The sequence below is a fragment of the Bombina bombina genome, chromosome 5 (assembly GCF_027579735.1).
Source record: "Bombina bombina isolate aBomBom1 chromosome 5, aBomBom1.pri, whole genome shotgun sequence".
Classification (NCBI taxonomy): Eukaryota; Metazoa; Chordata; class Amphibia; order Anura; family Bombinatoridae; genus Bombina; species Bombina bombina.
This window is the reverse complement of record NC_069503.1, coordinates 1,145,003,756-1,145,022,139: the sequence shown is the minus strand read 5'-3', so window position 1 is coordinate 1,145,022,139 and position 18,384 is coordinate 1,145,003,756. Positions and strand designations below refer to the sequence as shown.

General features: G+C 40.9%; 1 protein-coding gene across 1 annotated transcript in view; it reads right to left on the bottom strand.

Moving 5' to 3' along the window:
- Positions 1-18,384, bottom strand: part of LOC128661754 (cytochrome P450 2C38-like) — a 132,195-nt gene that overhangs the window by 96,291 nt on the left and 17,520 nt on the right. The window contains exon 3 of the mRNA XM_053715974.1: positions 16,669-16,860. Within this exon, the coding sequence (XP_053571949.1) occupies positions 16,669-16,845 (177 nt within the window). The 5' untranslated portion in view covers positions 16,846-16,860. The remainder of the gene's footprint in view (positions 1-16,668; positions 16,861-18,384) is intronic.

Here is an 18,384-nt window from a genome sequence, read left to right as displayed (position 1 = left end):
AATGAAGGAACCACAATTTCTCTACTAATGTTGTTAGAATTCACAACCTTAGGTAAAAATTTAAAAGAAGTTCGCAACACCGCCTTATCCTGATGAAAAATCAGAAAAGGAGACTCACAAGAAAGAGCAGATAATTCAGAAACTCTTCTAGCAGAAGAGATGGCCAAAAGAAACAAAACTTTCCAAGAAAGTAATTTAATGTCCAGCGAATGCATAGGTTCAAACGGAGGAGCTTGAAGAGCCCCCAGAACCAAATTCAAACTCCAAGGAGGAGAAATTGACTTAATAACAGGTTTTATACGAACCAAAGCTTGTACAAAACAATGAATATCAGGAAGACTAGCAATCTTTCTGTGAAAAAGAACAGAAAGAGCAGAGATTTGTCCTTTCAAGGAACTTGCAGACAAACCTTTATCCAAACCATCCTGAAGAAACTGTAAAATTCTAGGAATTCTAAAAGAATGCCAAGAAAAATGATGAGAAAAACACCAAGAAATGTAAATCTTCCAGACTCGATAATATATCTTCCTAGATACAGATTTACGAGCCTGTAACATAGTATTAATCACAGAGTCAGAGAAACCTCTATGACTGAGAATCAAGCGTTCAATCTCCATACCTTCAAATTTAAGGATTTGAGATCCTGATGGAAAAAAGGACCTTGCGATAGAAGGTCTGGTCTTAACGGAAGAGTCCACGGTTGGCAAGTGGCCATCCGGACAAGATCCGCATACCAAAACCTGTGAGGCCATGCTGGAGCCACCAGCAGAACAAACAAGCACTCCTTTAGAATCTTGGAAATCACTCTTGGGAGAAGAACTAGAGGCGGAAAGATATAGGCAGGATGATACTTCCAAGGAAGTGACAATGCATCCACTGCCTCCGCTTGAGGATCCCTGGATCTGGACAGATACCTGGGAAGCTTCTTGTTTAGATGAGAAGCCTTCAGATCTATTTCTGGAAGTCCCCACATTTGAACAATCTGAAGAAATACCTCTGGGTAAAGAGACCATTCGCCCGGATGTAACGTTTGGCGACTGAGATAATCCGCTTCCCAATTGTCTATACCTGGGATATAAACCGCAGAAATTAGACAGGAGCTGGATTCCGCCCATACCAGTATTCGAGATACCTCTTTCATAGCCAGAGGACTGTGAGTCCCTCCTTGATGATTGACATATGCCACGGTTGTGACATTGTCCGTCTGAAAACAAATGAACGACTCTCTCTTTAGAAGAGGCCATGACTGAAGAGCTCTGAAAATTGCACGGAGTTCCAAAATGTTGATTGGTAATCTCACCTCCTGAGATTCCCAAACCCCTTGTGCTGTCAGAGACCCCCAAACAGCTCCCCAACCTGTCAGACTTGCATCTGTTGAAATCACAGTCCAGGTCAGAAGAACAAAAGAAGCCCCCTGAACTAAACAATGGTGGTCTGTCCACCACGTCAGAGAGCGTCGTAAATCGGTTTTAAAGATATTAATTGAGATATCTTTGTATAATCCCTGCACCACGGGTTCAGTATACAGAGCTGAAGAGGTCGCATGTGAAAACGAGCAAAGGGGATCGCGTCCGATGCAGCAGTCATAAGACCTAGAATTTCCATGCATAAGGCTACCGAAGGGAATGATTGAGACTGAAGGTTTCGACAAGCTGAAACCAATTTTAGATGTCTCTTGTCTGTCAGAGACAGAGTCATGGACACTGAATCTATCTGGAAACCTAAAAAGGTTACCCTTGTCTGAGGAATCAATGAACTTTTTGGTAAATTGATCCTCCAACCATGTTCTCGAAGAAACAATACAAGTCGATTCGTATGAGATTCTGCTAAATGTGAAGACTCCAAATAAGGAAATACCACAATACCCTGTTCTCTGATTACAGAGAGAAGGGCACCGAGAACCTTTGTAAAAATCCTTGGAGCTGTTGCTAGGCCAAACGGCAGAGCCACAAACTGGTAATGCTTGTCTAGGAAAGAGATTCTCAGAAACTGATAGTGATCTGGATGAATCGGAATATGCAGATATGCATCCTGTAAATCTATTGTGGACATATAATGCCCTTGCTGAACAAAAGGCAGAATAGTCCTTATAGTTACCATTTTGAATGTTGGTATCCTTACATAATGATTCAATATTTTTAAATCCAGAACTGGTCTGAAGGAATTCTCCTTCTTTGGTACAATGAAAAGATTTGAGTAAAACCCCAACCCCTGTTCCAGAACTGGAACTGGCATAATTACTCCAGCCAACTCTAGATCTGAAACACATTTCAGAAATGCTTGAGCCTTCACTGGATTTACTGCGACACAGGAAAGAAAAAATCTTCTTGCAGGAGGCCTTATCTTGAAGCTTATTCTGTACCCTTGTGAAACAATGTTCTGAATCCAAAGATTGTGAATCGAATTGATCCAAATTTCTTTGAAAAATCGTAATCTGCCCCCTACCAGCTGAGCTGGAATGAGGGCTGCACCTTCATGTTGACTTGGGAGCTGGCTTTGGCTTTCTAAAAGGCTTGAATTTATTCCAGACTGGAGATGGTTTCCAAACTGATACTGCTCCTGTAGGGGAAGGATCAGGCTTTTGTTCCTTATTGTGACGAAAGGAACGAAAACGATTAGTAGACCTAAATTTACCTTTAGATTTTTTATCCTGTGGTAAAAAAGTTCCTTTCCCCCCAGTAACAGTTGAAATAATAGAATCCAACTGTGAACCAAATAATTTATTACCCTGGAAAGAAAGGGAAAGCAAAGTTGACTTAGAAGACATATCAGCATTCCAAGTTTTAAGCCATAAAGCTCTTCTAGCTAAAATAGCTAGAGACATATACCTGACATCAACCCTAATGATATCAAAGATGGCATCACAAATAAAATTATTAGCATGTTGAAGAAGATTAACAATGCTATGAGAATTATGATCTGTTACTTGTTGCGCTAAAGCTTCCAACCAAAAAGTTGAAGCTGCAGCAACATCCACCAAAGATATAGCAGGTCTAAGAAGATTACCTGAACATAAGTAAGCTTTTCTTAGAAAGGATTCAATTTTCCTATCTAAAGGATCCTTAAAAGAAGTACTATCTGCCGTAGGAATAGTAGTACGTTTAGCAAGAGTAGAGATCATCAACCTTAGGGATTTTGTCCCAAAACTCTAATCTGTCAGATGGCACAGGATATAATTGCTTAAAACGTTTAGAAGGAGTGAATGAATTACCCAAATTATTCCATTCCTTGGAAATTACTTCAGAAATAGCATCAGGGACAGGAAAAACTTCTGGAATAACTACAGGAGATTTAAAAACCTTATTTAAATGTTTAGATTTAGTATCAAGAGGACCAGATTCCTCTATCTCTAATGCAATTAAGACTTCTTTAAGTAAAGAACGAATAAATTCCATTTTGAATAAATATGAAGATTTATCAGCATCAACCTCTGAAACTGAATCCTCTGAACCAGAAGAAACATTATCAGAATCAGAATGATGATGTTCATTTAAAAATTCATCTGAAAAATGAAAAGTTTTAAAAGACCTTTTATGTTTACTAGAAGGAGGAATAACAGACATAGCCTTCTTAATGGATTTAGAAACAAAATCTCTTATGTTAACAGGAACACTCTGAGTATTAGATGTTGATGGAACAGCAACAGGTAATGTAACATTACTAAAGGAAATATTATCTGCATTAACAAGTTTGTCATGACATTCATTACAACAGCTGGAGGAACAGATACCACAAGTTTACAGCAAATACCTTTGGTAGATCCAACATCAGGCAGCGATTTTCCAGAAGTATCTTCTGATTCAGGGTCAATCTGAGACATCTTGCAATATGTAATAGAAAAAACAACATATAAAGCAAAATTGATCAAATTCCTTAAATGACAGTTTCACGAATGGGAAAAAATGCCAGTGAACAAGCTTCTAGCAACCAGAAGCAAATAAACAATGAGACTTAAATAATGTGGAGACAATAATGACGCCCATATTTTTTAGCGCAAAAAAAGACGCCCACATTATTTGGCGCCTAAATGCTTTTAGCGCCAAAAATGACGCCACATCCGGTAACGCCGACACTTTTGGCGCAAAAACGTCAAAAATGACGCAACTTCCGGTGACAAGAACAACGCCGGAAATAACAAAGAATTTTTTGCGCCAAAAAAGTCTGCGCCAAGAATGACGCAATAAAATGAAGCATTTTCAGCCCCCGCGAGCCTAACAGCCCACAGGGAAAAAAGTCAAATTTTAAGGTAAGAAAAAAATTGATTATTCAAATGCATTATCCCAAATAATGAAACTGACTGTCTGAAATAAGGAATATTGAACATCCTGAATCAAGGCAAATAATTGTTTAAAGACAAATATTTAGAACTTTATATAAAAGTGCCCAACCATAGCTTAGAGTGTCACAAAAATAAGACTTACATACCCCAGGACACTCATCTACATGTAGTAGAAAGCCAAACCAGTACTGAAACGAGAATCAGTAGAGGTAATAGTATAAATAAGAGTATATCGTCGATCTGAAAAGGGAGGTAAGAGATGAATCTCTACGACCGATAACAGAGAACCTATGAAATAGACCCCGTAGAAGGAGATCATTGAATTCAAATAGGCAATACTCTCTTCACATCCCTCTGACATTCACTGCACGCTGAGAGGAAAACCGGGCTCCAACCTGCTGCGGAGCGCATATCAACGTAGAATCTAGCACAAACTTACTTCACCACCTCCACAGGAGGCAAAGTTTGTAAAACTGATTTGTGGGTGTGGTGAGGGGTGTATTTATGGGCATTTTGAGGTTTGGGAAACTTTGCCCCTCCTGGTAGGAATGTATATCCCATACGTCACTAGCTCATGGACTCTTGCTAATTACATGAAAGAAAATATAATAACGATATTAACTATATTAACCCTAATATAATTAGGGTTAATATAGTTAATATAGCTGGCGGCAGTGTAGGGGGATTAGATTAGGGGTTAATCTATTTAATATAGCTGGCAGCGGTATAGGGGGATTAGATTAGGGGTTAATAATTTTAATATATCTGGCGGCGGTATAGGGGGATTAGATTAGGGGTTAATAATTTTAATATAGCTGGCGGCGAGGTAGGGGGATTAGATTAGGGGTTAATAATTTTAATATAGCTGGCGGCGGGGTAAGCGGCTCACATTAGGGGGTAGTTAATGTAGATGGCGGCGGGGTAGGAGATCACATTAGGGGGTAGTTAATGTAAATGGCGGCGGGGTAGGAGCTCACATTAGGGGGTAGTTAATGTACATGGCGGCGGGGTAGGAGCTCATATTAGGGGGTAGTTAATGTAGATGGCAGCGGGGTAGGAGCTCACATTAGGGGGTAATATAGATAATGTAGGTGGCGGCGGGGTCGGGGAGCGGCGGTTTAGGGGTTAATACATTTTTTATTGTTAGGATAGTGAGAAGGGATAGCGGATAGAGGGTTAGACGTGTCGGGCTATTTTTGGGAGGCGTGTTAGATAGTACGGGTGATTTTATAACTTAGTCAGGTTTTGTAGGTGCCGGCAGTTTCTAAAGTGCCGTAGGTCACTGGCGACTCCAGAAATTTGTACTTACGCAGATTTCTGGACATCACTGGTTTATCAGACTTACGGCACTTTAGCATCTGACGGCGCCGTATATAGGATAGCTCGAGTTGCGAGCTGAAACTATGGGCGGCGGGGGTTCACGACTATGAGATGAGCACTTGTAAGAAGATAGGTTTGATACACTAGTTGATTGCCTCTTTTGAGGATTACATATATTTATATTGGAGCATCTTTTATTCCTTGTGACAATAGAGGCCATTATAAAACCGGATATAATGCAACATCCGGTATACACTATATTCTCCTATGTTTGTAGATGCCATTTTGAATGTTGATTTTATATATTTAGCTATACATACACGGTTGTTTGTTTACACACAATGAGTCACATGTTTTATTAATAACGTATACCACACATATTGAGAATGTAGGTTATACGAGCTGATCTTGATGAGACCGGAAGTGGGGAATGTACATGTAATGATCTGCACTGTCCCTTTAAGGATTACCTACCAAGGTTACTTAAGGCTCCTCCTCATCCTTTCTCGGGGCTAAGTATTTTGTCTTTGATGGCAGAACAGCCGGATCTGAAGCTTTCTGCTTAGCTCTTTACCAGGATTTACCCTGTTACCCGATATCTAACTACAGGACCTGGACTTTATTACACAAGAAACATTGGCAAATAGATAGCAACATAGTTGCTGAATACGCTCACCAACTGTTGCAAGTCACGCAGCTAACGCTGCACTCAAGGAAACGCAGCCTCTCACAGCTGCGACTCACATCCGGAACAGAGACACGGAACCACGCCGTGAGCTACACGCTGACCCTCACTCCTCCTGATTACAGTTACCGAGTCGGCAGCTCAACTCCGCTGGTAGATGTAAGTTTCCCGGTCTCCTCGGATGTAGCCAAAGCCTGCTCACAATCAAAACCACAAGTATTAAAACTAAGGCCGCTCTGTCAAATACCTCGTTCTCAGAGTACACAACCTACCCCGCTGTCTTACAGATAACTATTAGGTTACAGCAAGGATTGCCAAATTAACACTTAAGCAGTGTTCCTTCATAGACACTCTGAAGACATATTCAACTTACATTTCTACCACAAAGTAACCGGTCTGACTGAACTGGTGCTTGTAACAAAATCTGAAGCATTAACCCTCTGATTGCTGTATAAAACAGAATATCTAACACAATCACAATAGCCACTCTCTTCTCTTTTGGCTATCCTGCAGACAATATCACACTCTCACCTGCTTACCTAAGCTATCCTATGCCTGCTGTGACACTCATTCTAAATCTGAATCTATCACGATTAGTCACACTAAAATACTTTTCTGACTTCTCTTAGTCCCCTCAAGTATATAAGCAAGATCTTGACTCTAATTACTCAAAGAGTCACAGGTTAGGTGTGAGACTGAGCTGACCCCTAGATTGCATGCATTATAGCTCTGACACATACCTTTACATAATACTTAGCCCTAAATTTGCATCCAATCTTTCTGTGCCTGGGAATGGATCTAAGTGAATTATCATCAAGGGTTGGCACCCTATCACAAAATATGGATCTCATGCTCCAAGGCTTACGTGAAATCAAGTCAGAAAACAAACAATTAAGAAAATGTATAAATGAACAAATGATATCAAAAGCAGCAACTACTGATCTTCCTGAACCACAGGTGTGCCCCCCTGAAAAGTTCTCTGGGGATAGGTCGCGCTTCAGGGATTTCCAGAATTCCTGTAATTTGTTTTTCCAACTCAAGCCTAAAACCTATCCTAATGATCGTGTATGTGTATTGACTGTTATATCCTACCTCTCAGGTGAGGCAAGAACCTGGGCAAACACGTTCTATGAGTCAAATGATCCCATTCTCGATTCATTGGATTCTTTCTTTGCTGCAATGTCACTACTCTACCAAGATCATGATAAGCAATGCACAGCATAAACAGCTATTAGGGGTCTAAGACAAGGCAGAAGGTCAGTCAAGGACTACATAGCGGAATATAAGAGATGGGCTCCAGATACGCTCTGGAATGAGCATGCACTGAAAAATCAATTTTGACTAGGTCTCAGTGAAAATATAAAAGATGAGCTGGCTCGAATCTCCATGCCCACTAGCCTGGAGTGTCTGATATCCCTATGCATATCGATAGACAGACTCCTACGCGAAAGAAAGACCGAAAAAGGCACTACTGTATACCATACAAAGAGGTTCATCACTTCAGCCCCATCCTTTAGGGCAAATGAGGAACCCATGGATATAGCCTTCATAAAGGGTCCTCTGAAGCCCGAGGAAAAGGCTCGACGCAAACAGCTCAACCTTTGCATATACTGTGCCAGTCCAGAACACACAGTAAAGGACTGCCACAATCTTCCCACACAAAAGAAGGGTAAGTCTGAAACAGACTCTGTGTGTCATGTTACTGATTACAAGACTTCCTCTCACCTCTCATTCTCTGTTTCCCTGCAGTGGGAGCAACATCAAGCACTTACGGAAGCCGTGATTGACTCCGGAGCAACAGGGGATTTAATTGATTATGAATTTGTTTGTGCACATAAAATACCACTAATAAAGAAAATTAATTCACTACCTATCAGACTCGTTGATGGTTCTTCTATTAAATCAGGTCCAATTACTCACCAGACAGCTCCACTAAGACTGACATTTGCGTCAGGGCACACCGAATACATAGTACTTGAAGTCATACTCACACCTCTATTCCCTCTAATTCTAGGTCTTAAATGGCTCAAACACCATAACCCCTCCATACATTGGGGAACTGGTGACTTAATCTTCACTTCCAACACCTGCAAAAGGAACTGCAAGCCTCAGCTTCCTCACCTTCTGATGCACATTTCAGATCATCCAATACCTCAGTGTTACCAAGAGTTTGCCGACGTCTTCGATAAAAAGGAGGCTCAGGTCCTACCACCCCACAGGCCGTATGACTGCCCGATAGAGTTGCTCCCCAACTCCACGGTCCTATACGTTCGAGTTTTTCCCTTGTCTGAACCAGAACTCAAACATCTGAAGGAATATCTCGACGAAAATCTTCGGAAGGGATTCATTAGACCCTCCACGTCCTCAGCAGGTGCTGGAATTTTTTTTGTGAGGAATAAAGACAACAGCCTCAGACCCATTATATACTACAGGGAATTGAATGCACGAACAGAAAAGAACAGGTATCCCTTACCTCTGATACCCGAACTAATCGAACGTTTACAAGGGGCTAAGGTCTTTACCAAATTAGACATACGTGGCGCCTACAACCTGGTCCGGATCAGGCAGGGAGATGAATGGCTGACCGCTTTTCGGACAAGGTATGGCCTGTTTGAATATATGGTCATGCCATTCGGGCTGTGTAATGCCCCAGCTACCTTCCAGCATTTTATGAATGACCTTTTCCAGGACTTGTTGGATGTAGTAATGGTTATCTACCTTGAAGACATTCTGATCTATTCCGATACTCTCGACAACCATATAAATCACGTCAAGGCAGTTCTCACTCGCCTTAGGGCAAACTCACTCTACGTAAAGGTAGAGAAATGCATCTTTAACTCCAACTCCATATCCTTCCTTGGTTATCAGATCTCCCCCTCGGGAATTGAAATGGAAGATAATAAAGTAGAGGCGATTTCCAACTGGCCTACTCCCACTTCCAAAAAGGATATACAGAAATTCATTGGTTTCTCCAATTTTTACAGGAAGTTTATTCAAGGATTTTCCGCTATAATCAAGCCCATAACTACTTTAACCAAGAAAAATCACGCCTTTAAATGGAATGATCAAGCAGATGCAGCATTCCGTTTCCTAAAAAAGAAGTTTATCACAGCTCCCATCTTGCAATTCCCCGACCCATCGCTACCCTACGTTTTGGAAGTCGATGCCTCGGACCACGCAATCGGAGCAGTCCTATCACAAAGACGGACATCATTACAACCACTACATCCTGTGTCCTACTTCTCCAGACTCATGAATAGTGCAGAACTCAATTATGCTGTGGGAGAAAAGGAATTGCTAGCTATCAAGGCCTCCTTAGAATTCTGGAGGCATCTTCTAGAAGGAACCACCATTCCAATCACAATATATACAGACCACAAAACCTTCAGTTCTTAAAGACCTACAAAACCCTCAGTTCTCGGCAGGTAAGGTGGAGTTTTTTCTTCAGTCGATTTAATTATATAATAACCTACAGACCAGGAACAAAGAATGGAAAGGCCGACGCCTTATCAAGAAGAGACCCGAGACCTAACACCTATACCGGTTCGGACTCCATAATACCCCACAACAGACTGATAGGGCTCACCACCACTAGCAACACCTATCTCATCAAAAGACAAAAAGAAAAGACCCCTACAGGTACTCTTCAACTCCACAAGGCTCCGAACGGACTCTTGTACAAGGAGAATCTACTATACGTCCCTGACACCATGAGGCAAACAGTCCTCAAATCTGCACATGATGCCACACTGGCTGGTCATCCCGGTATACATAAGACACTACACCTGATCCATAGAGAATATTGGTGGCCACACATGGCGTGTGACGTAAAGAACTACATTAGATCCTGTGGGGTTTGTTCACAGAATAAACACCTGAGGCATCATCCCTATGGTTGTCTCCTCTCCCTATCTGTACCAGAAAGACCTTGGAAATCAATAGCCATGGACTTCATCGTAGACTTACCCCCTTCAGGAAACCATAACACAATACTCGCAGTCGTAGACCATTTCTCAAAGATGGCTCATTTTCTACCAGCAATTGGGTTGCCAACTGCCAAAGAAACCTCTTTCTCAACCAAATAGTCCGATTACATGGACTTCCCGACACCATAACTACGGATAGGGGGTCCCAATTCACCTCTCGCTTCTGGACACACCTTTGCAATATACAAAATAGAGAGACGGATGTCTACTGCCTTCCATCCTCAGACAAATGGACTCTGTGAAAGAACAAATCAAACTCTGGAACAGTTCCTACGATGCTACTGCTCATCCCAACAAGATGACTGGTTGGCACTGTTACCTTCTGCGGAGTTCTCCTTCAACAACACCATCAACAGTTCCGTTAAGACCACTCCCTTCTATATCAACTATGGATTCCATCCCACATATCATCTAAACAACCGTTCAGAAACCGAATCCCCTGTGGTTAACGATTTTGTCAACTCCATCGCACAAGGATTTAATTCTATAAAGGCTATCCTGAAGGATGCACAACAAACCCAAAAACGTTACTATGATCCAAGAAGATCAACTGCACCTCCTTACAAAACTGGAGACAAAGTCTGGTTGTCTACTAAGCATCTGAGGTTGCCTGTACCGTCTAAAAAATTAGCCCCCCTTTTCATTGGTCCTTTCCCTATAGAGAAAGTATTGAACTAGAATGCTGTTAAGTTAACCTTGCCTTCCACGTATAAAATACATCCAGTGTTTCATGTTATCCTACTCAAACCCTACAACCCACTGAGATCAGATTCATCCTCCCGGTCTCCCCCTACTCCGATGACCACAGGTGACGTGTATGAGGTCCAGATCATCTTGGACTCACGATACCACCGAAGACAGTTACAATATCTTGTCAGATGGAAGAACTGTGGTCCTGAGGAGGATTCCTGGGAACCTTCATCTAATCTTTCTGCTCCCCGTTTAGTCTCGGATTTTCACCGCAGGCGCCCGGACAGGCCTGGTCCCTGATCCGCGGAGCGGCTCTTTGGAGGGGGTGTTCTGTAATGATCTGCACTGTCCCTTTAAGTATTACCTACCAAGGTTACTCCTCATCCTTTCTCGGGGCTAAGTATTTTGTCTTTGATGGCAGAACAGCCGGATCTGAAGCTTTCTGCTTAGCTCTTTACCAGGATTTACCCTGTTACCCGATATCTAACTACAGGACCTGGACTTTATTACACAAGAAACATTGGCAAATAGATAGCAACATAGTTGCTGAATACGCTCACCAATTGTTGCAAGTCACGCAGCTAGCGCTGCACTCGAGGAAACGCAGCCTCTTACAGCTGCGACTCACATCCGGAACAGAGACATGGAACGACACCGTGAGCTACACGCTGAACCTCACTCCTCCTGATTACAGTTACCGAGTCGGCAGCTCAACTCCGCTGGTAGATGTAAGTTTCCCGGTCTCCTCGGATGTAACCAAAGCCTGCTCACAATCAAAACCACAAGTATTAAAACTAAGGCCGCTCTGTCAAATACCTCGTTCTCAGAGTACACAACCTACCCCGCTGTCTTACAGATAACTATTAGGTTACAGCAAGGATTGCCGAATTAACACTTAAGCGGTGTTCCTTCATAGACACTCTGAAGACATATTCAACTTACATTTCTACCACAAAGTAACCGGTCTGACTGAACTGGTGCTTGTAACAAAATCTGAAGCATTAACCCTCTGATTGCTGTATAAAACAGAATATCTAACACAATCACAATAGCCACTCTCTTCTCTTTTGGCTATCCTGCAGACAATATCACACTCTCACCTGCTTACCTAAGCTATCCTATGCCTGCTGTGACACTCATTCTAAATCTGAATCTATCACGATTAGTCACACTAAAATACTTTTCTGACTTCTCTTAGTCCCCTCAAGTATATGAGCAAGATCTTGACTCTAATTACTCAAAGAGTCACAGGTTAGGTGTGAGACTGAGCGGACCCCTAGATTGCATGCATTATAGCTCTGACACATACCTTTACAGTACACTTCCTGTTCAAAATTATTCTATGGTATACCAAAACCGGATATGATGTAATATTTGGCGTTTCTTCTGATGAAGAAGGAGCACATTGCTATTATCTTTGAAACGCGTAAGGATTGGTCAGGAATGCTATTTTTCAGCATTCTTTTGTTCCTTGGATGAGTATAGCTTCAGATACAGTGACATTTATTTTATGGAGTGTGTAAATTACCTTATATGTTATTGAGGTTCTTGCATGTGAGCATATTACTTACAGATACTGGATTTGTGTGTCAAATAAATAGATTGTGTTGCACTATTCCTCTCTCTGTTTTTGTTACATGTACTACATCCATTGACAAAGCCTGAATGTACTACATACAATAGGGAGTCAGGATTTTCCAGTTGTCTGCGATAGATTCTCTCTACACTGTGCGGCTCCTACCTCATATTGATTGAGGTTTTGGAGTGTAAGTAGATACCCGAAAGGGACCAGGACTTCTGTCTGACATCTATTTTAGTTTAGGAATTTCGTGCCTTTGGAAAAGTTATTCATTTATGGGACTTTTTACTACTGGTTTTTACAATATATATATATTTTATATTTGCAGCTCGAGTTTTCAATTACATAGAATTAAGTGCCATATCTTTACTTGTATTAGAGATCTTGACGTTGATTTTATGACTGTATGTAGATGTTATGTATGTGTTATATTTGATCTAGGTAGACTGTAAATTGGTTTGTCTGTACGTTTGAATTGCGCTAATTCACATTCTTCTCTTATCTTCATAAAAATATATATGTATACATTCATATGCATGTATATTGTGCTATTGAGATCAGGGGTGCGCGAGCTGTGGCTGTTAGATTTCGGCATGAAAACGAGGCTCCATTAAAGTCTATGGAGAAATGCAATTATGCAATCGCAATTGCGCGTTGTGCCCTTTGGAGTACAAGAATGCGATCGCAAAGTCACGTTCTTTTTACTTTCAATTTGTAATACGTGTGCACATTAACATGCAATGTAAAAAAACTCCAACTGTAATCTAGCCCAAAGTATACTACAGGCTTGAAGGTTCTTGCGCTTACACTGAAGGTGAGTGTGGTCAAAGGTGAGGAGAGATAAGCCTGGGAACAAGTGATAATATAAGTATAAATTGTGTAAAGGTAACTTTAAAGTCAAGTATATATATTAAACTAGTCCTAAAGCCCATGTCCTAAAGCCAACATGACAATGACTCAAAGCACACAGCAAAAGTAACCACAAAGTGGTTGAAGGAGAAAAAGATGAATGTCCTTGCATGGCCGAATCAGAGCCCAGACTTTAACTCCATTGAATTTCTGTGGCATGACTTGAAGACTGCAGTCCACAAATGGTCACCATCAAATGTAACAGAACTGGAGCAGTTTGGCAAAGACGAGTGGGCAAATATTGTGCAAAGTTAGTAGAGACAAATCCCAATAGACTAAAGGCTGTAATTAAAGCTAAAGGTGGTTCAACAAAATACTGACACAAGGGGGTGATCCTTTTTCCAAATCAGTGATTCTGTTTTTGAATTGTCTTTATTTTTGCCTGCCATGTTGGCGTTTTATCATTCACTTGGATATTATAAGTTGCACTGAGTAATTACAACTGGATAAACAAAAACTGTGTCTGTCTTTATTTCAGGCTGCAAAATGTGATTATTTTCAAGGGGGGGGATTCTTTTCAATATCCACTGTATATACACACAGTATATATGAAGATAATAAAGGATGAATCCTATGGAGGTGCGCACAGCTGATGCACAAGACCCAGCTTAGATAACAATCTCAGGGAAAGCGAAGTTCCTGGAACAGCCAGCAACCAATATGATACAGCAGCACTTTTGGAGAGGAATAGTTGTAAAAGTCTGTAGAAGCAGAAAAAAGAGAGGCGCCTTATGAGACAGTATCGTAGTACAGTGGTAAGGGCAGGAGACGGCACACACAACGAGTCAGGATACTCACAAAAATTATGGCATAAACGTATGCCTCACTAGACAGGAAGGGACCTTAGTCCTGATGAAATGACCGGAAGGTCGAGAAACGCGTTGCTGTTGTCATTTCATATAAACTATATGTTTTAACAGTGATTTTAATAAATTAGCTTTTACGATATCCCCGCTCTTGTGTATACCGTTTTTTGGTTGGTCCGGTTACCCGCCACTCATACTAAGAGCTAACAGCAATTGGTCCTATCACGGGCTACCCGTTCCTCTGACGATTCTACCTCCTGTAGCTGCGGATTGGACCCTGGAGTTCTGGATCTATCTTTCCATTGGTCCGTCTGGCGGGCGACTAAGGTCCCGTCCTGTCTAGTGAGGCATACGTTTATGCCATCATTTTTGTGAGTATCCTGACTCGTTGTGTGTGCTGTCTCCTGCCCTTACCACTGTACTACGGTACTGTCCCATAAGGCTCCTCTCTTTTTTCTGCTTCTACAGTATATATACATACATACAATACACACACATATATATTTATACACACTCACACACACACAGTATATACACATACATACAATACACACACACATATCGGCCACCAATCGGCCACCAGCAGGGGGTGTCAATCAACCCGATCGTACTTGATCGGGTTGAATTGTGGTGATTCCTGTCCGCCTTATCAGAGCAGGCGGACAGGGTTAGGGAGCAGCGGTCTTTAGACCGCAGCTTCATACTGCTATTTCTGGCGAGCCTGCAGGCTCGCCAGAAACACGGGGTGTCAAGCTCTATTCGGAGCTTGATAGATAGGCCCCAGATACTGTATATTTACACATATACACACAAACATACACACATATATATATACATACACACAAACATACACACATACACATATATATATACATACACACATATACACACAGACATACATACATACACATATATATACATACACACATATACACACAAACATACACACATATATATACATACACACATATACACACAAACATACACACATATATATATACATACACACATATACACACAAACATATACACATATATATACATACACACATATACACACAAACATACACACATATATATACATACACACATATACACACAAACATACACACATACACATATATATACACACATACACATATATATATATACATACACACATATACACACAGACATACATACACACATATACACACACATATATACATACATACACATATATATACACACAGACATACATACACACATATACATACAGACATACATACATACACATATATATACATACACACATATACACACAGACATACATACACACATATACACACAGACATACATACATACACATATATATACATACACACATATACACACAGACATACATACACACATATACACACAGACATACATACACATATATATACATACATATACACACAAACATACATACACACATATACACACAGACATACATACACATATATATACATACACACATATACACACAAACATACATACACACATATACACACAAACATACATACACACATATACACACAGACATACATACACATATATATACATACACACATATACACACAGACATACATACACACATATACACACAGACATACATACACATATATATACATACACACATATACACACAAACATACATACACATATATATACATACACACATATACACACAGACATACATACACATATATATACATACACACATATATACATACACACATATACACACAAACATACATACACATATATATACATACACACATATACACACAGACATACATACACATATATATACATACACACATATACACACAGACATACATACACACATATACACACAAACATACATACACATATATATACATACACACATATATACTGTATTTATTTTCTTACACTCAAGTTAATTAAAGAATGTGAGTTTTTTGAGGTATTTCAGCCCCTACAGTACATGTTATTAAAATATATGCAGTGAATGTGAAATTAAATAATGACAGCTAATTAAATTAGTATTGGTTATAGCTGTCTAATGTGTTTCTCTACAGGTTTTAATGCAACCAATAAAATCATCCATGACCATTAATAATTTAGTTTGATTTGGCCTAATTTTATTATTAACATATATTGATTTCGCTCAGTGCAGAATATTATTGGCGCCTGCGCCGTGCAAGTTCATTAAAAAGCCGCTATAGCAGCAGTTTTTCTGATGGATTACACTGATCTCAGACTAGAAACTCAGTGACCTTTATAATGCTCTGCTAAGGGGTTGCAATAGACCCCCGAGTTGTTTATTGATAATTATTGATATTTATAATTAATAAATTCTGAGCAGCTTCTGCAGCTGGGCCCCCTATGACTGAGTAAGCGCTGCTGTACCTCTGGGTAATATGTGGCTCCTTTTCTTCTCATCATATAGACAGGGTTCCCCAGCAGAGGCCAGGGGGTCGGTCCTGGGGGCAGGAATTGGTACTTCTTTTTCTTCTGCCATAATGAGGTGATGAAGAGGACAAGTAAGACGAGGCTGATGGTCAGAGTCAGAAATGAGACTTCCATGATCCTGAGATAATCCTGTAAAACACAGATGCATAAACAGGCAATAAACACATTAGGGAATTCCCCATAAGTCTAGATTAAGGGGTCAATTTACTATTGTGTGAGCAGACATGATACGATGTAGAGTATCATGTCCGCCGCACATCGATAAATGCCGACAGCATACGCTCTCTGCATTTATCATTGAACTAGCAGTTCTTGTGAACTGCTGGTGCAATACTGCCTCCTGCAGATTCGATGCCAAACGGCCGCTAGCAGGGGGTGTTAATCAACCTGATCGTGTTTGATCGGGCTGATTGCTGTCCGGCACCTCAGAGGTGGCGGATGAGTTAAGGAGCAGCGGTCTTAGGACCACTGCTTCTTAACTTCCGCTTCAGGCAGAACTGAAGCGGAGTGGGTCAGAAGCAGCATCCGCTGCTTCATAAATCAACCCCTAAAAGTGGAGCACAACTGATAGCGCAAAGTGAGTTATCTTGTGCTCGGTCCCACGCTTTACGCATCATCTGGTATTACAAGTGGATGTCAAAAAGGTTATCCAGAGAATATTGACACGGAATACATTTTTTATTGTGACCTATACATTTAATAGAGAGCGCAGGTAGTGCTGTTAGAGGTCTTATTACAAGTGTTTAGCTCGAGCGCAATGCAAAATACCGCTATAAATCTTTATTTTGGGAGACCTGAAGTAAACTATAATCTTTGCATAACAAAAGACTTGAAAATTAAATGGATATGAAGTATTTAAGTTGTAATTATACTGATTACATCTAAAGCAAATGTTTATTATTGACAAAGGTTATAAAGCTGAATTAAAAGGATATGGTATATGACAAGGTGCGAGACTGGGAAGGGCTCAATGGTGTATATTTATGTGTGTGTAATATATATACAGTCCTTGAAAAATGCAGTATTTATTTAAATTATTTGACTGTGCACAGGATGTAGCCGACATGTGGGCAATCATAGAGGCAGGAGGGCTGTGGTGGGAGGAGCAGAGGCAAGAGGGCTGTGGTGGGTGGAGCAGAGGCAGGAGGGCTGTGGTGGGTGGAGCAGGGCGACTATGCAGCAAATAGGAGCTGCATTGCATGAAGTACTCCGCTGCTTAAATCAGAGGCAGCATATAAGGAGGGGATCCGGGTGGTCTTTCGCATCTCATCAGTTGGGCCATGCAGCAAGTAGGAGCTGAGCTGCCCTGAAGTACACTGCTGCAGAGGTAGTTATGTCAGGAGGGGATCTGGGTGGTCTTTCGCATCTCATCAGTTGGGCCATGCAGCAAGTAGGAGCTGAGCTGCCCTGAAGTACACTGAGTGTGTGTATGTATCAGTGTGTGCCTGTCTATCTCTGTGTATGTTATTATTTTATTATTATTATCAGGTATTTGTAGAGCGCCAACAGATTCTGCAGCGCTATAAACATAGGTGGTGTACAAGATAACAGTTCTAGTCAGCTCTTATGAAGGTGATCTACAAACAGCTGGGATAATAGGCTTACATGCTAAGGGGGTTCAGGGGATAGCAATGGAGGAGAGAAACTAGAATT